Here is a 23229-nt window from a genome sequence, read left to right as displayed (position 1 = left end):
TGTGTTAGGGATATAGATAGAACATCAGCATGCGAACCTTCTAAATGTTGGTGCTGTTCCTGTATGCCATGGAAGGAAAATGTTAATTACTCAGCTCATGTAAAAGGAGTTCCTGTGTGGTGAGACCATGTGTTCTAGCCTGTCTTCCTGTTGAATGAAACATGTCACTCACGCCACAAGTGCTCTTTGCATTCTTGTCAAATTTGGCTTTGAACAAAATGTGTCCCCAAGCCAATTGAGATTTTAATCTTGTGGGGGGGGGTTGTCTAGGTATATTGAGTCTTTGTATTTGCAAATATCTAGGAAGGTAATTGAAGAGCATTTCTATGAAGTCTGAATATATTTACCATCTTTGAGCTCAATTGGAGCATTTATTAAATGGAAGTTGATAATGAATAATTTACCCAATGAGTTATCATCAGTGTGATGGTCGTGGTTGGGAGTATATTTTGTTGCACGCTGGAGATTTCAGGAGACCAAGAAGTGTTCTCTGGGGCCTAGATGGCTAAAAGTTAATGCTGTTGTGAATTGACTCCTTTGACCAGCCTTATGTTGGAAGCAGTATTTGCAATGCCCAATTTACACGCACAGGTCATTGCTTGGTGCTGAACAGATGAGAGAACACAGCAGTGTGTGAACTATTCCTGGGAGTAACAGTTGCCTGCAATGACAGAGGATGCTGTTCCCAGCTTTCTGCCTTTCAAAAGGCTAAACAGCTATTTTTCCAAACATTTCTTTTTCATCACTTCTCTTATTCCTGCCTTGTTAGCTTAGTTTTCCCTCCTTTACCCACCATTTATAAGCCAGCCGGTCTTCTCTTCATCTTTGTAGACCTCATTACGTGAAATGTTCTTGTAACCCTGATGGTTAAAGAAAAATGCTAGGAAGTTGGGAGGCAGAATCACAAGGGATTCTCTAGCAGATGTAGAAAGTATTCCATAGTCAACTGAATGGTTTACTACGCTATTAAACTATGCATAGCTCCCCGGGAGTCAATTTCTTCTGAGTGGACATATGTGTGGGTGTTGTATTTATTTTGGTTGAAAGAAGAGGACCCCTGAGCATAGACGTGATGCCCCAAAAGAGCCCGTCGTTCATTCACTAAGTTTGCTTGAACCTCCTGGCTTGGTCCTGTTCCGACTTGGAATGGGATCTCCTCCTTTCCCCCTTCTGTGCTCTCTGATAGTTAAATGAGATTCTGGAGAACACGTCAAAAATCCCTCTTTGGTGTCTCAGAAATGGAGGAGATTTCATTTTTAATTTGTGGCAAGCCATATCTTGCTGAGTTTTTTTTTTTCTATTGTGCAGCCACTCAAAACCGAAAGCTTCTGCTCTCTTCATTTGCATTTGGAAGCCTGTGGGCCTAGAGCTTGACATGCTTCATCCTTATGATGCAAAAGCTGTAGCTGCTTGCTGCTCCAGTGCAGCGAAGACGTTGTGAAAAACTTGAATCTGTCAGCTCCAAGCATAGGCTGCTCTATCTTTGGGCATGGTGTGGTTGCTATTCTACCGTTCAGTGCTCCTTCTCCTGCCATGCCAGGTTTCCAAACGGGCTGTGTATGTCTTTCCACAGCTTGCAGGTGTGCTGGACTACAGTTCCCATCCCCAGCCAGCATTAGATGAGCCTGGACCATGATACAGCTATCCTTGCGTCTGCAAAATTTAGTGGAGGGGTTGCACTCTGCAAGCAGGATTTTACAGCTTCCTTGAGTGAAAATTCTTGCCCTTAAGCAGATCTAGAAGGGAAGTGAAACTCGGCTGGATCGCATGCAGCGTCAGCTTCCGTAAGAAGCCGATGTATCGCTGCATGAACTTCTAGAAGTTGATCAGACATTACCAGGCCCCCCACCCCTCCTGTTGCAGCAGGGCTACCCAAGCACCATATTCAACTGCTGCAGCAACCCGATTCAGGCCCCCGGCAGCCCTGATTAATTAATTGATTCCTGTGTGATGCGCGTTCTGGTTAAGCGCAGTTGGAAAGGTTTTTTCTCTCCCGGGACCAAGCGTTCTGTTGCTGGCAGCGGGACGTCACTTGAGTTACAGGGCTGGCTCCCTTGTGGTCCGGGAGGAGTTCAGATGCAGTGCAGAAACTTGCTGACTATGAGACAAATTTGTAGTATTTACATTCTTATCCAAGATGAAATCAGGATCTGGAACGGTGTCCGCAGGAGCTGCTTGTGTGTTCAGAGGGCCGTTTTTTCATACAGCAGTTCGCCTGGATTTCATTTTCTGTTGCTCCAATTTGCTTAAAAGGGATGTGATGCAACATCAGCTTCTAAACACTTTAGAAAATGCATGGAGATTTGAGAGATAGCAAACAACGCCAGCAAAAGCAGGAACCGAGGCTTTGCTTAAGAAACAGCAATTTAATATTTTTCAGACGTATTTTAAATTCAGCAGCACTGATCCCTTTCTTGGAGAATTAATATACATAGAACATTGTTGTGAACTGCAAGAACAAAAATAGCTATCCTGAATCCAACTTAATTTTGCATGAGCCTACGCCCTATTCTGATAAATAGTAAGTTCTCGAAAGCTGAACGGGGTTGCACTTGGTTAGGACTTGGATGGGAGACCACTAGGAAATCCTAAAGGGGTAGGATAGACTGGGACTAGAGGAAGACAGCATTAAACGATTTCTGTAATTTTGCCAGATGGACCTAACCAGGAAGTAACCAAAAGCTTAACTCTGCTCAATGGATTGTTTAGCTTTTTGTCTCAATTTTTGTTTTGCTAATCAGAGTTGGAGTACCACCTTACAAATGTGTGCTCCAAAGAACTGCAATCACTGTATTTTACTCTGTATTAAATGTTTTTCCCTTGTAGCCATAGTGTGTGTCAGATCTGTAGTGGCTGCTTCATGAAATTTAGAAAGTGGAAAAGTAACATAAACGGAAAGAAGCATCTCAGCTATTTTGTATACGAGTGTGTGTTTGGGGGATTTTTTTTTTTTTGAATTACTGTGTGTGAGTGTTCGATCGCTTCCTGCAGAAAACAGCGGAATGTAAGGCAAGCAGAGGCTTGTCACCATGTTGTAGTGACGAGGTGCTTGGAAAGTGTCCAGACTGCTCTTCCAGATGAAATACCTGGCGTTAACTGGCCTTCTGCAGCAGCTAACATGTCGCTTGTTCAATAATGGAGGCGTGTCCCGTAGAAGATTCTGTCTTTTGAACGTTGGAGTTAGGTGATTCTTTGCAATACCCCTTTAAATGTTTTATTAAACTTGAGAAGGAATAATTCATTCACCAAGTCTAGAATAACAGATTCTGTCTATTTTGTCTACTTTTTAACCTTTACATGAAGCATCCATCAGGTTGGGGGAAGGTATCATCAGTACTTTGAGGATACCTGGATATACATATCCCTCCTGGGCTTATGCTGCAGGGCCGTGGGGGGGGCAAGCGGGGCATGTGTCCCGGGCACTGCACTGGGGGGGCACCAAAATGGGCACGGAATCCACGTTTGCCCCGGGTGACACAGACCCTAGTGGCGGGCCTGTTTTGCTGGATATCTTGACCCAGTGAGGGCCATCCACGTCTGGATGGGAAGAAACAAACTGAAGTCGAATTCCACCAAGACTGAGTTGCAGTTTGTCCAGAAGACCATCTGAAGGGGTAGCATTCAGCTGAGGGAACAAGTCCACCACTTGGAGTTTCTCCTAGATTCACTGCTCATGGTAGACAGGCAGGTGGTCACCGTAGGTGGAAAGTCCTTTACCCGACTACGATTGACGCACCAGCCGCAGGCTCTCCTGAACCCAAGGCCCATGCAGCAAGGACTGGGCCCTCGTGTCCTGTGTAGATTACTGTGGTGGGCCCTTCCTGAGGCTGCCTTTGAAGACTGTTTGGAGCCTGCAGTTGGTGCAAAACGCAGTCATTTGCCAGTTGGCAAGCGAGAACCACGAGTTGGCCATTGTATGGTGACCGGGGCTCTGCGATGGCAACGAGAGGCTTCCAGGTGCAATACAGAGTGCTTGCTTTGACCTATAAAGCCCTATATGATTCTGCACCCAAGTAACCACAGGGCTGCCTGGTTCAAATAGAGGCTACCTGCCCAGTTTGCACATCCCACGTGGGGATGTTGAGCCCCCCTCGCCAGGAGATTTGGAGAGAGAGTCCAGAAGTCAGTGCTTCTCTGTGGGGGCTGCTAACCTTGGTAACAGACTCTTCCTCCCAATCTCCCCACCACCACCAGCTATCCATATGGCACCTTCCCTCCCAATATTAGGAAGATGGTGAAAAGAAGAGCTTAGATTCTGGCAATTTAAGATGTTGCCATATAGTTTTTATTCTGTGTTTTATTATATGTTTTAGGCTGTATACCACCAGGAGTTTGTTAGGAGTGTGGTGGTATAAAAATAAAAGGAAAAAAAATAAATGAAAAATTCTCCTGAAATCTCCAGTCTTTTGTATTTCAAGCCGGTAGGGGATGAGAGGCAGGGAGGGGGAGCTGTCCCTCCCTCCCTCTAGGCCACACTATCAGAGGTGCTTGTGGTGCCTGAAATATCAAAAAATAGCTTGTGGGAGAAGAGAGAGGCGCTGGCCTTATTTGCAAGTGCTCGTCTCGGTTTTTCAGCCTGTAACGTTGTTTTAAGAGATCCTCATCCCCTTCCTAGGAGGAGCCCCATGTTAGTCAATGGTGGCAAAAAAGTCTGGAGGATTCTGGTACTGTAGCAGCTTTCCACAAAGCTGTGCCTTTTAATAAAATGTATTCCTCAGAAAAGGTGCTCCCAGACTCCTCCTGATTTTGTACATCTCCCTGGGATTTTTAAAAGCTAGACTTGGTTCAGCCTGTTGCTTGCATTTACAGCCCTAAACCAGGAGTCCTGGAAGCAGCTTCCTTTCATGCCTGCCTTCTGGCTTTGCTTCCAGGGTTACGTTTTGACACCTTTTGTCTCCCCATTTGACAGATGCCTGGTGGCTTCATCCCCTTTAATTGGCAGGCGGAGCTGTCTTGGATCCAGTGGGTCTCATTGGACTGAGACAAATGGCTTGTTTAAATCCCCATTAACCTTTAAGAACTTCACGCGCGTGTTCAGTTCAAATCGGAACATCTGCTGTGTGGAAATGATTGTGAGCTGCGAGAAAAGCAAGCGTGTTCCAAACAATATATGCCAAATGCGATTTGAACCCCAGGCACTGTTTTAGTGGGTTTTGTAGCATCTTTAAAAATTATATTCTTATTTGATCCTAAACTCAAATTCTGGTTAAAAGCAGATCCTGTTTGGTAAGTGCTTGCAGGAAACATCTTCAGTAGTCTATTAACTTTGAAGTACTGTAGGCCAGTGTTTCTCAACCGTGGCAACTTTAAGGTGTGTGGACTTCAACTCCCAGAATTCCCCAGCCAGCGCATGCTGGCTGGGGAATTCTGGGAGTTGAAGTCCACACACCTTAAAGTTGCCACGGTTGAGAAACACTGGTTATGACTCTCACTTCAAGAAAGATTTTCAAGCTGTTGTCAAGGCAGAAATTGCTTTGACTTCTGCCTTTGCATCGCTGTGCATGGCCTCTTCTGGGATTAACAAGACATGTTTTGAATCTGACCCGTTTCATAGCTGAATGTTTTCTGAATAGATGTTTTTTCACTGCTAACTTACCCTGATAAAACCACAAAACATACCTCTTATTCAGAACTAAACTCACTTTTTGGTTGCCTGAGAAATACTAGAAGATTTCAGTATAAGAAGCAGCATGCTCCTGGGGTGATAAAGCAAGGCCCCTTGTTAGCCCTTCTCCCTCCTGTTATTAAATTTGGAGATCTTAAGTGAATTGGCATTTGCACAGATGAACATAAAAATCATTGAGTCCTATCCTCTCATTTATGATGTGATAGTTGGCCAATCTATATTAACCACATTTAGGTAATGACCAGAGCACAGAATGATTCTTACATTACAGTCTTAAGTGGATTCATTTGAACTTTCATTGAGAACTGTTGAGCATATTTCCAGAATTGTGCTTCAATATGTGTGCAGGATTTATCATTTCTCTTGATCGTACTAGAATATTCCGCTTCTTTTATAGTAAAACATGAAGTTTTATTTTCCAGTCTATTTGTTAAAATAAAGAATGGGATTTTCCTTTTTTTTGCGATGCTATTGTTGGCTTTAAATGGGATTTTAGAGCTGCCTGAAAGATAACAGATGAACCAGCTAATCTTATTCTGACTCGAAGGCTGGAGGGGTGTCCTGATCTTACAGATAAAAAGGATGAATCTGATTTGTTTTTAGCATCTGCCCTGGACCTCACTAAAGGGGTAGAAGAATGCTCAAACATAAATGCCAAACAGAACTGCATCTCTTGAACTGAAGAGGCATCCTCTCCTAGAGCAGAGTTTGGTCCAGTTCCCCCTCTTTGCCGTATGGACTTCCTGTGCCTGCATTCCATGCTGCTTATGTCACAGTGGAACCCTTGTGCATCTTAATGGAAAGTTACTTGCATGCATGAATTTCTCCCTGAACAATGTTCCAACTGTTGAGGGTTCTCTGTTTGACTAGGATAGTGGTATGCAACAATTGCATGACTGACAGCTTGAAGAAGAATCCAGTTAGTAACGTCCTTCTTGAAGGAGCCTTGCCAGGCTGTAGAGAACATGTAGGTTCCTTTAATCTGACGGTGCTTATACGGATGTTGCATTTCTGGATGTGGTTTCTAGGAATGTTTTCACTCCTTTACGAGAGTGTTTCCTCTGCCTGCAGTGCTGCCGATGTAGACAATGTGAAATACATGTAATAACTTCATGGGTATATTAAGCAATACTGGGTTTCTTCTCCACTCTTTTGGCCTAGTTTGACATGTTAGGGTGGGCAAAGGCCACCAGATAATCCAAGACGATGCCTGGGGTTTGCCAGCCTGTGTCATCTTAAAGGGGAAAGGGGAGAGAGATCCTAAGCTCTAAGTGGGGCTCCACTGTTTCCTTCTAGAAAAGTGATTCCATTCGCCATGTTTGTGCTTCTGCCCTGGCAGCTGGGCTGTTAAGGCATAATTTGGAGGTTAAATTCTGAGTATTTCTTCCTTTGAACGTACATCTCAGGGAAAAGCCTCTATGGTCCAGTTCTCAGACTTTAAAGAAAACACTGAAATGGCTGAGTTCTGGAATGCCTTGAGCACAGGGGGAATCTACTGCAGTAAAACAGCAGTGCTTCAACCCAATTCATACAGTCGCTTAGATTTCTTTTTCTTGGCTTCTGCATCCTCTCACTTCCAGCCATTGGGGTGCTGAAATGTCCCTGTTTAAGGAGGCAACTGATGTTAATTAGGGAGAGTGACCATGCCAGCAGGGATGAACTGAAGCCCAGATTGGGGAAGGCTGGCATGCACAGTAACGCATGCTAGAGGAAATGCCCAAAGCTGATGTTTCCTCCAGCTTTCATCCAGAACTTAAATAACCCAAACGTGTGTTAAACTGGCAGCGTGAAATTCTGCATGCCCTTGCGATATACGTGGAAGGGGCTGTCTGCTCCGTCTTCTAAGGTTGGACTTGCTGCATTTACACTGCTCTGCACTTTTTTCCCAAAGACCTGTCTGTGCATGCAGCAACTTGGTGTAGCAGGGCCTGAGGAAGGTTGATATCTGGAAAGCCAATGAAATGATCCTTTCTGTGGCTTTCAGCATGTTTGAAACTTTTCAGAGCATAATTGAAACATGCAAGTCATCCTCCCCAAAGTCCTACTGATATGTCAGTTGCAAAAAGCAGAAGGCATCTGGTAACACCTTTTCCAGCTCACAAGTCTTATTAAAAGGCTAAGCCTTTTATGAGCTGCAACTCCCTTCATCAGATATCGATTAAGCCACTCTGGGTATCTGATGAAGGGAGCTGCACTTCACAAAAATTTACATCTTTTAATGAAACCACAGCCCAACACCACTCTCCTCCTGTCATGTCAGTTGCCATTCCACTGTGCATTTTGTCTGTTTATTGGCCTGATTTTTATAAGTTGCCAGGCAGATAGAAAGCCTGTATCCTGCAAGGATGAAACTTCTGTTCCAGGATCTTTGGTGTGTCCTATTCTGTTAAGCTGTGGCTTTAAAAACAGCAGTCAGTAATTATTGACAGGCTTGTTGATCTGCAGACTTGAAATAGAAAGTAAATTGTTTGAAGTAAAGGACTAAGCAGAAAGTAAATGGTTATATCTGTGAGTGGAAGAAACGGATTTTGGCACAACAGCCAGAAAGGGAACGCAGGGATCCCCACCCAGCTCGCCAACGCAGAAGAGCCTGGTCCTGCGATGTGGGGAAATGCAAAGCGAAGGGTGATGCTGCCAGAAGCCAGCTTGGGGAGAAACTTGTTCCTTGACCCGCATTTCTGCAATAAAAGTCTGTCTTTGTTCATGTTGCAAATTGCTCTGTGCGAAATCTATTCATGTCAGCAGTGTTTCTTTTCAGTGCTGAGAAGAGCCATGGCTCCCTCACGTTCTTCCCTGTTGTCCGTGAGCTCTTTTCCAGAGAGCATCCGTAGCACATCGAGGTGCTGAGGAGGGGGTCAAAGAGAAGCCCACCCATGTGGCTGCAGAAGAGGAGAGCCAAGGACTTTATAGTGGGTGTCAAGGAGAGCCAACCGTGTTTATTGTGGGCAGCCTTTCGTGCCACCTCAGACACAGGGAATGTCACACACACTCTACTGAGATCAGCAAGCCACACGCATGCACACACCCAGGCAAATGCGGTCCTAAAGCTGTAGACTCGGCTGGGAAGCTTTAAAAATTTTGGGAGAAAGCAATGGCAGTGACAAACCATTCCCATATTATTGCTAAGAAAAGTCATGTCCTTGTCTATGAAGTCACCAGAAGTTGAACTTCATTCACAGGACTTTTCCCCAATTGACAGTAGACATTCTCTTCTACGACAGATACTTGGTATTAACCTTGCCTAATTCAGAGCAGAGCTGGCTGATAAGAGACTCATTGCAGAAGTCCAGCTGTTCCCCTCTGCTGTCCAGATTGCCTTCAGCGGGCCGGACCCCCTTTTGCCGTGGGATCTGCGTGGACTTGCTTTGCTTCTCCTCCCTCCGTCCATGTCTTAGCCTGCTTCTGCCCCTTTTGTCCAGGGCTCACTGGAGCCCTGTTTCTCAGGTGGCGTCCTGACATGGGATGTCCAGCTTCCGACCGCTGGGCAGACGCTGTTTGCTGAGCCAGAGCTGGAGAAGCGCTTGACCCTTTGAGGAGTTCACATTTTGAAAGCATGAGAGAGGACCTTCTGCTTAAGGGGACCCGTCCACGGTGTTTCAGGCCAAATCTGCTGTTCTGGGCTTGGAAGGCGAAGAATCCGTAGAGAGAAACGTGTGCACTCTTCTCGGCGGACACGTCAAGTCTGCTCTCTGTCTGTCTGTCTGTCTGTCTGTCTGTCAGATTCCCATTGCAGGCCTGGGAGAGGTGGCCAGCTGAGACCTTAGCTTTGCGCTCACTTTTAAATGAGGCCTTCTTCTAGTGCCATGTTTCTCAACCTTGGCCACTTTAAGACAGGTGGACTTCAACTCCCAGAACTCCCCAGCCAGCAGTGCTCGCTGGGGAATCCTGGGGGTTGAAGTCCACCCGCCTTAAAGTGGCCAAGGTTGAGAAACACGGCTCTAGTGGCTCATCAGCAACCCACTGAGGTGTTCCGTTTTAGCAGCATGTGCAGGCCTTTCTTTGCTGGTGGAACAGAACAGAAGAAACAGCCAAGCTGTTGCATGCCTCGACCTTTAAGCTCTTCGGTACGTTGGGCGTATTTTCCTCCTCCAGCTTTGGAAGCCATTTCTTTCGTGGGTCTTGCAACCTGTTTCTCAGGAAGTCGCAGCCCGTCAGCAGACCTGCACTGCTGATGGATGCAGCGGTTCACCACTTCCTGTTGCTGAAGGGAGGAAGCAGAGGAAGCGTCAGCGGGCAGCTCATCACGGCCACTTGCCAAGAGCTTCAGGCTTTAGTCAGACTTTCCACTGCGGCCCTGAAAGAAAAAGAAATAAACTGCACCAGGCCCCATGCTGGAATCAATTCACTGGGTGCTGTGTTACCGTGCCCAGTGAGATCTTTAAACCAGCTGAGTGTTGGGGGAATACCTGAAATCCCTTTTGTCTCTAGAGAGTTGTACATTTCTCTTCACTGCCTGTAGACAAGAACGTCTTTGTGGGCAGAGCTGCATCTCTGCTTAAAAAATTCCCTACTTGCTAAAAAGCAGGAGTATTGGCTGAGGTGTGGTTAAATTTGAGTTTCTTATACCCCCAAGGGAACGGGGGGGGGCACCATTAATTTAAAAAGGTAAAGGTTTCCCTTGACGTAAAGTCCAGTCGTGTCCGACTCTAGGGGGCGGTGCTCATCTCCGTTTCAAAGCCTTGGAGCCGGCGTTGTCCATAGGACACTTCCGGGTCATGTGGCCAGCATGACTCACGGAACGCCGTTACCTTCCCGCCGAAGCGGTACCAATTAATCTACTCACATTTGCATGTTTTCGAACTGCTTGGTGTGCAGGAGCTGGGACGAGCAACGGGAGCTCACCCCGCCGCGCGGTTTCGAACCGCCGACCTTCCGATCGACAGCTCAGCGGTTTAACCCGCAGCGCCACCGCGTCCTGTACCATTAATTTAAGCAGCGGCTTTTGTTTTGGAATATTTCAACCAGAATTTGCTTAATAAGGGTTGTGGAGATTTGAGTGGGTTTGATTCTAAAGGTGTTTTGCTAGTTCTAAACCTGGGAGACTGTCGTAGCAAAGCAGAACAGAGCCCTAATTTAAACTCCCCCCCCCTTTTTTTTTTTTTAGGAATTGACTTTAAAATCAGGACAATAGAACTAGATGGGAAGAAAATCAAACTGCAAATATGGTAAGTGGTCAGAACACAACCGGCCTCCAGATACAAGGGTCAGTTCCTGAAATGTGCCTGCCGTTAAATTGGGCTTCCTCTCTGAAGCTGTATGTAAAAAAGCACCTTTGAAGAATTAATAGCTTGGGGCAACGGTGGCAGTAATTTGACAGGGTATTCAGGCTGGCATAAAGAAGCTCTCGCCTCTTCTGTAGCAGAAGTTCAGCCTTCTGGACTCTTTTGGGCTTTGTCCAAGGCATCCGAAAGGCCCCGGGTTGGGAATCAGCGTTTAATGTGAATCCGACAGACCAGGGAGAAAGGGCATGAGGCCGAATGCCGGGAAAGGGGGTTTACTGGGGGGTAAGTTCGTTGTTTCCGTATCGACCTGCCAAGGGTTGACCTGCAAGTTGCATTCTGGAACCTCCTGGCTTGCCAGACCCTCAGGTGGGGTTGACACCAGGCCTGCAACTAGGCTGGGTTCCCAGTTCTGCTCTTGGCCCAGTGCAGAATTCAGACTAGGTTGTGCGTGGAGTTGTGTGCCAGTATTCAGCTGCAAGTTGCACGTTGTTAAAGGTTTTGCGGGTATTTGGGAAGCAGGTGAAGCATTGAATTCCCCTCTCCTCCCACCCCTGGTCCCGATCCTCTGTTCCATAATATGCCTTGGTTTTCAGGGACACGGCGGGCCAGGAGAGATTCCGCACGATCACGACAGCATATTACCGAGGTGCCATGGTGAGTGTGCTTTCTCAGACTTGTCTTTGCAGCCCATTTCCCACAGCAGCCCAAACACCTGTGGGCTTGCTCAGGAGGGGAAGAGCCCCGGGCCTTGTCTTTCTCAAGTCCCTCTTCCCAAAGGGCGACAACGTCATTAAGAAAAGCTGAGGCTTCGCAAGCAGCAGAATTTACAGGGCAGGAACCACACACGATCTGTAACTGCAGCACCTTTAAGTGCTCGGGGGCCACCTCGCAGAAGGGACTGAGTGACTGTTTGCAGCTGCTGACTTTCTCCCTGACCAAATATGGGAAGTAGCAGATGAAAACAAAACAAAACAAAAAATCAGAAATGGCTGCCAGGTTTAAGCAGAAGCAGCATCTTCAGAGGAGGGTGTAGAGCTTAGGAGTTTGGGATGGGGAAGAGAAGCTCTCAAGCAGCCTGACTTTCGCTTGTCGGTGTTCACTCCTGGAAAGCTGGGTCAGATGTTGAGGGGCAGCCAGACCCCTTGCAGAGGGATGGGCTGGACTGCGGGCAGAGTTGGAACTGTGGAGAGCAGGATGGCCGTGGGCCTTAAAGCGGTAGCTGAAGTGGGGTGGACTCAGGGAGGATCAGGCTGATGGTGGAAAGATGCTGGAGCCAGCAGGAGGGGAAGCGTTCTGCTCATGTCCTTCCTGTGGGCTTGCCAGGGACCCTGGACTAAAACCAAGAGGCCGAACTAGATCTTCTATGAAGTTGCTGCAACAGAACAAAAGGAGGCTCGGAGCATGTTTGCGATGACTGGGTCTGAAAAGCGAGAAGTTCAGCTTAAAAGAAGCTGGTCCTCTTGACCATTTAGGCTTTTTGACAGAAAGTAGTTTCAATTTGCGATGAACATCTCAATTAACAAACCTCGCTATCAAGAGTTGACAGAGAGATATTTGAAGAGGCCTATTTTAATTGACATAGAAAGCTCTATTGTGGCTACACTCTTATAAGAACAATGCATTGAGAAAACAGGGCTTTGTCTGACTGGACTCTGGTTTGTATGTAGTTGTGTGATAACATTGGAATTTCATTTTTCTCATCATAAGAATTTACATTTGAATAAATGGATTCAGGTCGGAGATGGAAGGCATGGTAGAAGTGCTTCCCCCATCATTGCTCCTGCTCGAACTTTAGGAGTAGGAAGTGTAAAAGGGATTGTTTTATGATGGCTGTGCTCTTTTTTTCCCTAGGGGATAATGCTGGTTTATGATATCACCAATGAAAAGTCTTTTGACAATATTAAAAACTGGATAAGGAACATAGAAGAGGTAGGTCTGCCTGAAAGGGAAATGGCTAGCTTTCCTTACCTAGTAATTTGGGAAATTTTGCACCTAGATTGAAATACAGTCCCTGTCAGAGTTTCTCAACCTTAGGAACTTTAAGATGCGTGGACTTCAGTTCCCAGAATTCCCCAGCCAGCATGGGAATTGAAGTCCACAAGAGCCAGTTTGGTCTAGTGGTTAAGGTGCTGGGCTAGGAACCAGGAGGCTGTGAGTTCTAGTCCCGCCTTAGGCACGAAAGCTGGCTGGGTGACCTTGGGCCAGTCACTCCCTCTCAGCCCAACCCACCTCACAGGGTTTTTTGGGGAAAATAGGAGAAGGAAGGAGTATTAAGTATATTTGTCGCCTTGAGTTATTTATAAAAAATAATAAAGGTGGGGTTATTAAAGTTGCTACGGTTGAGAAACCTTGCCCTAAGTCATAAGTCACTTTAATTACACAATTATCAGAATGGCTGTTGGGTTAAATGAGACATGAGACTGAAACTCTCTTGATCCAGGGTAGGATTCAAGGTTTCCCACCACAAAATGAGGAGCATTTGCAGGGTCCCATGTAGGAAACACACCCAAAGGGGTGGGGGTGGGGACACAGATTGACTATTTCTTGGGAGAGACTAGCTGAGGATGACCATCACAGAGCTTTTTTTCCCTCTGTGGGACAAAAATAAAACGAGAAATTGCTGATACAAAGGGGGACTCAAAGTTTGTGTCTGCAGCTTCTCTGGGCTGGAACTTCCACGGCTAGCCGTTGCCTCTGTTTTTCTCTAAGTCATGGCATTCCAGATTTCCTCTCCTGTTGACAGGAGTCCTGCTCACTTTTGGCTAAAGCCTCATTCATTTCCTCTCCTCTTATTTCTGAAGCTTTGTTTACCTATCGGCGCCCTTTTCACAAGCAGCACTTGAGCAAAGCAGAGTTTGAAAGGGTGGGCTTTGCGAAGCACAGCCTCAGGGAAGACATCTGGGACAGGAAGTGGGCCGTGGCCCCTCCCTCCAAGTGCTTCAGGTTCAGAACATTACAGCTTTGTGAGGCTGCTCTTCCTAACCCGGTTTCTCCACCCCCCCCCTTTCACTCAGCATGCTTCTTCAGATGTAGAAAGGATGATCCTGGGCAACAAATGTGACATGAATGAGAAAAGGCAAGTTTCGAAGGAAAAAGGAGAAAAGGTAAATCTTGCAAAACTGGTCATTTGGGGGACCTGAGTTTTTAATATTTGAGTTGCCCTTTTCCTGGAAGAGAGAGTGATGGCTGCAGTAGACTGAATACATTTCAATACCTGATTTCTGCTTTCATTTGGGATGGTCTCTTGCCCCACAATGATTCGGGCAAGCAGTAATGGAGCGACTTCATCTGAAAACAGACTGCAGGCCTAATTTGCTGGTTGACAAATTCATCCGGTAGAATTTACCTAGAATCTGTCTTAACTTAGTTTCCACAGGTGTTCAACATCCCCTCCATAATATCGGCCCATGCAGCTGTTGTCCCCGTGGGGGTGGATGATGGGAATTGAAGCCCAGCCCATCCGAAAGCCACCAGATTGGGGAAAGAAGAGCGAATTTGGGGTGTGGAGAACCCAGTTTTGGCCCAAGGGGATAGAGTTTCCTTCTACACGCACGCACACACAAAAACCGATGCGGTGTCGTTGCTCCTTTACATTTGTGTGAGAGATTTTCAAAGATGGACGGAGAAGGTGAATTGTTCAGCGGTCCTTTAGTTGGCTCAGAATTCTCTTTCAGCTTGTTTTAGAAAAACTAGGTCATTTCTGGTTTTAGTAGAATGGATCCATCCTTACGAAAACCCTGAGTGAGTTAAATTTATTTATTTCGTGTCCAGATCAAACTTTGCTCTGCAAAGGAGAGCAAAGTGAGTTATAACTAGCACCACACACTTTGGGGTTTTTGGGGCGGTAGTAGGGATGACATTCAGTGAGCACAAAAAAGAAATATTAATACAATCGGGGAAAGATTTGAGTTTTAAATGACCAACCGAAGACCAAAAAACCCAGACAAGTTAATAGGTAGTAGCCAAATCCAGAGGCTAGAAGCTGACGTTCTTGATGGCATCGCCCATCCCACATGCATCAGGACTTCTCCACCTGACCGCTTCCAGGGCCCTTCTGCCCGGGGTCTTCTGGTTGGGCCCTGAGAGGTTGGAGTTTTAGGCAGCGTGAGAGAGTGAAATCAGGAAGGGACGCTCATTAACGTGCCCTCTGCGTGTGAAATTGTAGGAGGGGGGCTGTGTTAGTCTACAGTGGCAAAAAGTCAGGAGGGTTTCGGTAGCACCTTTTCTGACTAACAGGTGTTATTAAAAGGCAGACATTTTTTCATGAAATTAGTCGGTTGGAAAAGGTGCCACCAGACTCCTCCTGGCTTTTGCCTTCCTGTGGAAGCGGTTTTGCAGACACGTTTTCTTGCTCCCCAGCTAAAGAATGGAGCAGCTTCAGTTGTCAGAACTTGCATTAAAACTTGCCATTTATGCAGCTTAAAGCTGGCAGCTGATGATGAAATCACTGAATCTGATTGCTTGTCGAAATCTTAATATTGCAGTTAGCAATTGACTATGGCATCAAATTTCTGGAAACCAGTGCGAAGTCCAGCATCAACGTGGAAGAGGTAAGTGCAACGTTGGCGCCAGCAGTGGGTTGGGCTGTAGCAGTGAAGATGACGTCTAGAACGGGGGGGGGCAGGAGCCCCCATCTTTCCTGCCTCTCAAGCATTCCAAGACCTCCTTGCTGCGACAGGAAAGTCTGTCGTTGTGCGGCAAAGACTCGGTTCTGCACGCGGAAGCTCTTGGCCTCTCCAGCGAAAGGGAGGCAGTCGGTGCTGAGACTCAGCCCAACTTTTCCTCTGTTGCCCTGGCAGCTGCCTTTGCCCTTGACCTGGGCGAAGGCCGCTTCCAGAGTCTTACCAAGAAAGTGAAAGAGGGTCGTACCCTCCTTGAGGGAAGGGCTCCACCATGTTTTGCTTTTGGTCTTGATGGCAGGGAGCAGATCCCTCGATTCCTTTGCAGGGCTTCTGCCTTCTGGAGAGCAGGGGTGATGCCCACATGCAAGGCCCTCTGTGGCCCTCCTTAGCAACCCACTCTTGGGATAAAAATGTTGCGACCCATATTTGGGAAGGGTGAAACACCAGCAGGGATATTTGAAGAGACAGAGCAATTTCTGGATTGGAATTCATAGCTCAAAAAGTTGAGAAAGGCAATTTAAGCGTAATGATTGTCTTCCCCTAAAAGAGGTCATCCTGCACTCAGATGTAATCATCTAAAGTCCACTGGAGTTGGGCAGTCAGTCAGTTTAAATAAAATAAAATAAAGTCGGTTGTTCGGATCTCATAGATCTCATTGTATCTTTTCTCTTCATTCCAGGCTTTCTTCACCCTTGCACGGGATATTATGACAAAACTCAACAGAAAAATGGTTGGTTTCTCCTGGTATCAGTATGTCCTGATTGGTGTATCTTCTGCACTGTGCAGGGACTCAAAGGGGTTGTTGGCCCAGGCAGCTAAAGGGTTGGCTTAACAGCCCATCGAACTTTTTCCAAAAGGGTCAGCATCCAACCGTGTGTGCTGTCAAGCTGTGGAGGGACTGGGAATGCTGGATAGGCTGCGCACAGTCTTCACAAGCCCCTCTCCTCCCAGCCCCCTGGTAGGAAAACAGAGCCTTAGGTAATTCACCCCGCACCAGGGTGCTGTCCAACCACAATCAAGGTCAACCAGTGAAAACTAACAACAGTTGGCGAGGCAAAGATTTACTTGATCAATGATCAGAACAATAAAAAGACTTGGACTACAAAATTGCATTGCAATACTAAAGCACAATAAACACCTATTTAAAACCGTATGTAAAATTCCAAAGAGAGTTAAAATTACACAAAAGCAATAAAGTCAGTGCACACTGTGATATATCTCACAGCAAAAAATAACCCATAGCTGTAAGCTATAAATGTATAAACCTGATATCCCAGGCGTCGAACAAGCTAGCAAAGGTTTACAGCCGACCCGCCCCACCCTCTCACTGTATCAACCGCCACTCACAAGCACTTCCACCAGTTGCGTATCAAATAAGCATCTCATCAAACCTTTCTTACCTGCATTCAGGGCTGTGTGCAACCGGAACAGGGAAGGAACAGGATCATGCCAAGACAGGAGCTGGGACAGGTAGTGGGGACACTGTCTACCATGGCAGTGGGGGAGCTTTCAACCCTTTGGGGCTCAGTTGTACAGAGGGAAGAGGCCAGTGAGCCCAATTCTGAAATACTTGAGTGAATAGCACCCCTTGAGCAACATCAAACATTTATGGTCCTACTTCATGCCTCAGCAGGACAGGGAGCCAGACACAGCCTTGTGGCACAGAACGAACTTGAATCAAAACGGCCTGGAAACAAAGGCCTTTGTTACCGTTGTCTGAACCCAAATGCGCATTTTGAACCCATTACATTACAGTCGATCCTGTGTCTTCAAAAGCAGCCTTCTGCCCAGGTGCCTCTCAGGTTGTGTAATGGACAAGCTGCAGAGCTTGTGATTGGTCATAGTGCCTTGAGCTGCCCTGGTGGGAACCCGTTTTTTGTTCATGGCCCAGCGCTCCCTTCTCAAGGCAAAAATGCAAATAAAGGAGAATAAGACAGCCTGTTAATCATGCCGCAAACTTTCCAGATGCGATTCGCAAAAGGCAGGTCCTGGCAGGCGCCTCAGATATTACAGCTCTGAAGTTCCGGGACTTTGCAGGTCTCGAAGGGGGTCAGACAGTCCCTCTGAGGCAGCCTGGATTGCCAGCAGGGAGTCCAAACTCAGGGCCGTGCTAGCAAGTCGTTTTGATGAGCACGTGCTGCTTCGCAAGAGGCCTAGCTCAACTCTTAGCAGCATTTAGCTCTTCTAATCGGCCCGTGAAAATTGTCACTTTCCTTACTGTTAGGAAACTGCCCAGAGGATAGCTTTTTGCCAAACTTTGGAGGTGACAGTGCAGAAGGTGAGGATCAGGTTGAAGCGTCTCAGCACGATCTCCTGCACGGCCCTTCTTGAAACGTGGGAATAGTGGCAAATAGTGACAAGTTTGGAAAAGGGTTGCTGGGCTGTGCCTTCCACCTTGTGTTTCAGGTCAAGGATTACATCCTTCTGATTTTCCCCCAAATACCAAAATGTCCCAGGCTGACCGTGAACAAACAAAAACTCATAATCTTTTTCACTTTACTGTTGAACAAAAGCATGTGATTTTTTTTCCTGAGTGTTCCCCGATCTGCCAAATAATACAAAAGGCAAAGTCCAGAATCCTTGTGCAGGAAGCATAATTAAGTGGGACTTCCTCATGCCTGACTGGGATTTGCATAAGCATTTTCCATGCCTGTTTTCATTAAAATGCAGCTAATGTTTGCTTGGGTACTTTCCAAACCCCTGATATGTTTCTGAATTTCATTTGAATTGCACTTCACTCCTATTTCAGAAAAAGAAAAAAGCTAACAATAGAGTTTAAAACAAAATCCACCCAGTGTCCCTGCAGAGTTTTAAAAGAAACCTACAAATAACTGCTTGAATTCACAGTAGGCAGACAGCCTCTTAGACGCTTTTCCTGGGAACCGGGTGCATTTTCTAGGAAAGCCCCGTGCCTTGCTCGTAGTAATCCTGCCCTCATTCTTGTCCTCGCGTCTCTCCGCAGAATGACAACATTTCAGCGGGTGCAGGCGGGCCAGTGAAAATAACAGAGAACCGGTCGAAGAAGAGCAGCTTCTTCCGGTGCACGCTGCTTTGATGAACTTCGCACAACGGACTGCAGCATACCTAGAAAAAAAAAAACCTTTTCCTGCTTCTCTGAAAGCACAGGCTCCCCCGGCCGCGGAGCTGTTACTGCCCGGCTGCTGCTGAGGGCTCTGTGTGAACATAGAACATGCTCGACCAAGAGAGAATGGGTTTGGATTCGGATTCACTCTGTTGGCCACCACCGCCAGGCTCTACCCTCGGAGAAACGGATGCTGTGAAGTGGAGAGAGAGAGAGACTCCCGCGTGCCGCAGCTCGGTTTCCTTTGTCTCGCTGCCTGCTTCAAAAGCTGCCGAGTATCTTCTTTGCACATCTGTATCAGTCCTTTGTTGCATGTCAGGGCCGTGTCACGAATGCACCGCGGGGTTGGTTCTTTTAAGCCTTCCTTGCGAGCTTCGTCCATTTCCTTTTTTCCTTTCCAGCAACTGCAGGCATCCCTGCTGAAAGCCAGCGGAACATCCAGGACGCAATCCTGCCCTCCCCAAGCACAGCACCAGTTCAGGCAGGACCTCTAGGGCTGGGGGACCCCCTCCCATCTGACACGGCAGCCGCCCCCCACTCGCTTGCGGTCCTTTGGAGTGCGGATCGGTGGTGTCCGGTCCAGAAGGGCGGCTGGCCAGAAGACCGAAGGGTCCGCGGACCCTGCGGCCTTGGAAGGGGGAAACCGCCCTTGATGCCCATGGGAATCTGGGGCCCGTGTATGTTGGGCACGTGCTGGCCTGGAATACTTCCTTTTTTCCCTAGGGATGCCAATAGGATAATGCAGCTGTAATGTGGAGGTGGAAAGCTCAAAAAAACTGACAGCTCCTTTTGGGTTCAGCTTGTTTGACAAATAGACAAACCTGTGTATTTCAAAATGAGTTTGCTGTTCTGAATGCAGGATGTTTTTTTTCTGGGCCTCGTGGACAGAAACCATTCCCTTGCCACTCACAGCATTTCCCCCCTACCTTAAACTGGCTCTACTGAGGCTTCACTCCTGTTTCTTGGTGCGTCTGGTTGAATCAGATAGCTTGGTTTTTTCCCTGCATTGTGCAGCAGCCCCCTGAGCACCGACGGAGGGTGCTTGCGTGCGGGGCGTAGATTGGGTCCCAATCCATAGGACAGCGATGGCTTGATCAGGACATCCCTCGGATCGCGAAGACGCGGGTTGTTCTGAGCTTTAACGCAGACCGAGGCTGAACTGCCTTTTCGTTTCTGGGCTCGGTGTGCTTCGCCGTCACCGAACTCCTTTGAAACAGGCGCTTCCCTGTTCTTGATGTGCCGAACCCAGGACCGGGCACGCGGTGACCGCTCGCTCCGCCGCCTCATCCGGAGAGCGCTGCCCTCCCGCATCTGCTCTGTTTGTGTGCTGCTCCTTTCACAGTGCTTCACTTCTGAGCGTTGAGCGCCGGCCTCGTTCTTGTTCTTGGGGTGCCTTTGCGGAGCTGCGAACCCAGGTCTCACTGCCTTCGGCTCCTCTGTCAGAAACTGGCCGTGGTACCCCGGCGGCTTCGCAGGGTAGGCGGGGCAGGAGCGTTGGGCAGCGAGACCCGCGTTCGCCTCCTTCCCCCTTCACCAAATCGTTTGCGTTCGATGGCGGAGGAGCTTCCTTTGAGACGGGGGGCTGCACCCGCAGGGTGTGTCCCCCTTTAGTCACCATTGGTCATAGAGCCCCCCTCAGGACTGTCTTGGAACCGAAACTGACGTGCCCGTTTCCTTCCCTCTGCTCTTTCTCTTGGTTGGCATTTCTCTTCCCCCTCTGGCTCCGCGTGCAAATGCTCCGTCTCCGAGAACGCCTCCTGGCAGAGCCTGCGACTAGTTGAGATGTCATAAAGTGCTTTTTGAAGCAGCAGCAAATTGGGCTATCTACTCTGTTTTATTAAAAAAAAAATGCTATTTTCTTACTTCTAGCTGTGCTACAGCATACATAATTTGAGTTAGACCATAGGAATTTCACTAAGCTTGGTGTCATAAGGATAACACGCAGTTAACTTTCCTTTATAATATTAAAAGTTAGGTTTTGTTCCTGTCAGTTGTTTAATGACAGAATTATTTCTTCCCTGCTGGACTTTTTTTAAGAGACTGTCACCTGAAAACAGCCTTAGTCTTAAGGGGAATGTATAGCCTCTCCAGCCGTTTTAAGGGCCGCAGGTGCCCATGGCTCCAACCTGTGGCCCTCCAGATGTGCTGGGCGACGGTTCCCATCGCCCAAGGCCAGCAGGGCCACACTGGCCGCAGCGTAGTACATCTGACAGGCAGCCAGTTGGGGAAAGGCCATGCAAGTGGTCCAATTGGTGGTGAAGGCTCTGGCCAAGCGCTCGAGCAGCGGTGGTGGAGTTGCCATCCCACCCTTCGCTTGAGCAGACCAAGCCACATGCAAAGGAGCTCCCCCCCCCCGAAGCCAAACCTTGGTGGTATTGAGTGGCACCTGCACATCCCGGCGGTCTGGACTCTGAACTCTGGCCCTCCATCAAGGTGGAGGCCTCAGGCCTTGTTCCCTGTAAGACCCAAAGACGACTCTTCCGGCTTTTCGAAGGACAGAACAGCCCGGGGTCTTCCCCGTTCCTTCGCCTGTCTCTGGCTTACCACCCCGTGTCCAGAGAGGGAAGGCAGATGGAAAACAGGCAGCCTGTCCTTTCATAGCACCACTCTCCTCTCCCTTGGCTTCTTATAGTTTTAAAGATTTTTAAGTATTACCCATCCGGTTACACCTTCAGGCTCCTGTGCTGCATGTGAGAATGGAAAAAAAAACCTCTTCTGAACTTTTGTCCTATGTATAATACTTGTATAATACTTGCCAGCTTTTTTTTTTTTTTAATAAATGGGGTATGTACATGTACCAAGTGCTTTCCCGTGTCTTACTTTCAAATGTGAAAGAATAAAACCCATTTCGACTGGTAGCCGCCATAGTATGTTGCATTGAATGTGTCTGTCATTCATTTGCTTAACGGCTCACAAGGCTTTTGATTGCTATTAAAATGGACAAAGGGTTTGGTAGTTAGAGAAATGCTGAAATGGAAAATGTAAGGTCAGTGAGACTAGATCTCTGTATTGATATTGCCATATTCTAATGTTACGATTTAATTTTTAAAAATCAAAATAAATTACATTCCAGAGTAAATCAACTCACAATTTTCAGGAAAGTTACATAGCTTCTGGAAAATGTTAGTGCATTCCTATGGCCTTACAGATATTTTTATGTGCAAATGACATTTAATGCAATATACTAATTCTGCACAAGCCAAAATAGACTAATTTTTACGTAGAATTATTCCACCATTGTGAAACATGTTGTCTCCAAAGACCTAACATGGAAGAGCTCCTGTAGGTAATGTGGAGAGCTTCTAAGTACCTTTTCCATTAACCGTGTACTGATCCTGTGCGAATTATTAAATATTTTATAATGATGTGCATCTTGAATAAAGTTATATTACTAAGGGTTCACTTTTTGTATGAAATACACGCACCATGTAGTCAAGGAAGTTCTTTAGCAGGTTGGCCCTGCTTAGCTTTTTTAAGTCCATCCCAGGTTGGCTAGATTCAGCCACCAGCTTTGTCACTCCTAACCAAAAAGCCATCCACAGATCAGATTGTCTGTGGTATGCCGTGTGAGCCCAAATAGTTGTGAATTATTGGTCAAACCATGGTTGGACACCAATAACAAGGGCTCACCTGTTTTTTCCACTCCTGGACATAGTTTTGCGCACCTTGGTCACGTCCATCCTGTGTCTTGTTGTCGTAAAGAGCCCAGGAAGTGCCACCACGATGCACAGGAGAATCGCCCCATGCATTCAGCGGTTGCCTTCTTTCTCTGCCCTTTGCCAAGGTCAACCATGGCCGTTTTTAGGTGCAGAGGGCAGAGCCCAATACTTCTTTGAGTGTGGTCACACCATCAATTTGCATCATGGCAATATGAAAAGGTGAAAGCTGTAAGTGGCCAGAGGTGAGATCAAGCAACTCCCTTCATTTCATCCCCCCTGCAGCAGCCTGGGAAGAAAGGTTGGGCTGAGGGTGAATGGCTGCCCCAAAGTCAGGCGGTGAATCTCCATGGATGAGGGTGGGCCAGAATGTGTGTCTCTCCAGCCCTGGTCCATCATCTTGACCCATAGCACGCTAGGCGCTCTCAAGCAGAAGTCCAAAACATCTGGGCAATGCCAGGTTGCCCAGTGTTCTTCCTCCGCTTTCCCTCATGTGGGGCTGTCTGCGTGTCTTGGATGTACACGGGTGGCTGAGGAATTCAGGGAGTTGCAATCCCGAGAGGCTTACAAGGCGGTGGGATGCTGTTGAGTAGACAGACCAACCGACAGGCACCTGGAGCCCATCAGGGGGCAGCAGAGCACCAGTGCAGCCACTCAGCTGGCATTAGGACTATCATTTCTATCCTGGCCGTGCCACTAAGTCATGGTGTGGTTCTGCGCTCCCTTTCAGTCATAATGCGGTCAGGTTGCGGCTTAGACAGAACCTAGCCATTGTGGCTTGTAGACCATGGATGAGCTTAACCAGTTGTGCCACATTCTGCAAGCCATGGTCCTTGGAGAGCCATGGTCCTTTCATTTCCAAGGCTGGCAGGTAGGCAGAGCAGGCTGTCTTGCAGTAGTGTATGTAAATAGTGTGTATATCACACACACTGTGATTCTTGTTTATGCAACAAAAAAAGCTTTTGTTTTGCTTTGAGTTTCAGGTACCTTTCTCCCACAGGGCTGTTTTTCTTTTGAAACA

At 47.3% G+C, this 23229-nt stretch overlaps 1 protein-coding gene and 1 long non-coding RNA gene across 3 annotated transcripts in view; one reads left to right on the top strand and one right to left on the bottom strand.

Annotated features, from left to right (window-relative positions):
- The window catches only part of RAB8B (RAB8B, member RAS oncogene family), a 187128-nt gene that overhangs the window by 2616 nt on the left and 161283 nt on the right, over positions 1 to 23229 (top strand). Inside the window, exons 2-8 of one of the 2 annotated variants that reach the window (XR_010068661.1) lie at positions 10731 to 10791; positions 11442 to 11502; positions 12700 to 12777; positions 13863 to 13952; positions 15333 to 15398; positions 16150 to 16200; positions 18433 to 18776. Coding sequence is in view for 1 of the 2 variants with exons in the window: in XM_063313842.1 (XP_063169912.1) it covers positions 10731 to 10791; positions 11442 to 11502; positions 12700 to 12777; positions 13863 to 13952; positions 15333 to 15398; positions 16150 to 16200; positions 18433 to 18525 (500 nt within the window). In the remaining variant the exon portion in view is untranslated. Of the gene's footprint in view, positions 1 to 10730; positions 10792 to 11441; positions 11503 to 12699; positions 12778 to 13862; positions 13953 to 15332; positions 15399 to 16149; positions 16201 to 18432; positions 21430 to 23229 lie in introns of those variants that run through there. The other variant, XM_063313842.1, reaches the window with a different exon arrangement.
- On the bottom strand, positions 14584 to 17182 carry LOC134504580 (uncharacterized). Its single transcript, XR_010068662.1, has 3 exons — positions 17089 to 17182; positions 15718 to 15964; positions 14584 to 14927 (listed from the first exon to the last, which is right to left on the bottom strand). It is a non-coding gene; the product is annotated as an uncharacterized LOC134504580 (long non-coding RNA).

Source organism: Candoia aspera, chromosome 13 (assembly GCF_035149785.1).
Source record: "Candoia aspera isolate rCanAsp1 chromosome 13, rCanAsp1.hap2, whole genome shotgun sequence".
Taxonomy (NCBI): Eukaryota; Metazoa; Chordata; class Lepidosauria; order Squamata; family Boidae; genus Candoia; species Candoia aspera.
This window is presented reverse-complemented; position numbering and strand designations above follow the sequence as displayed.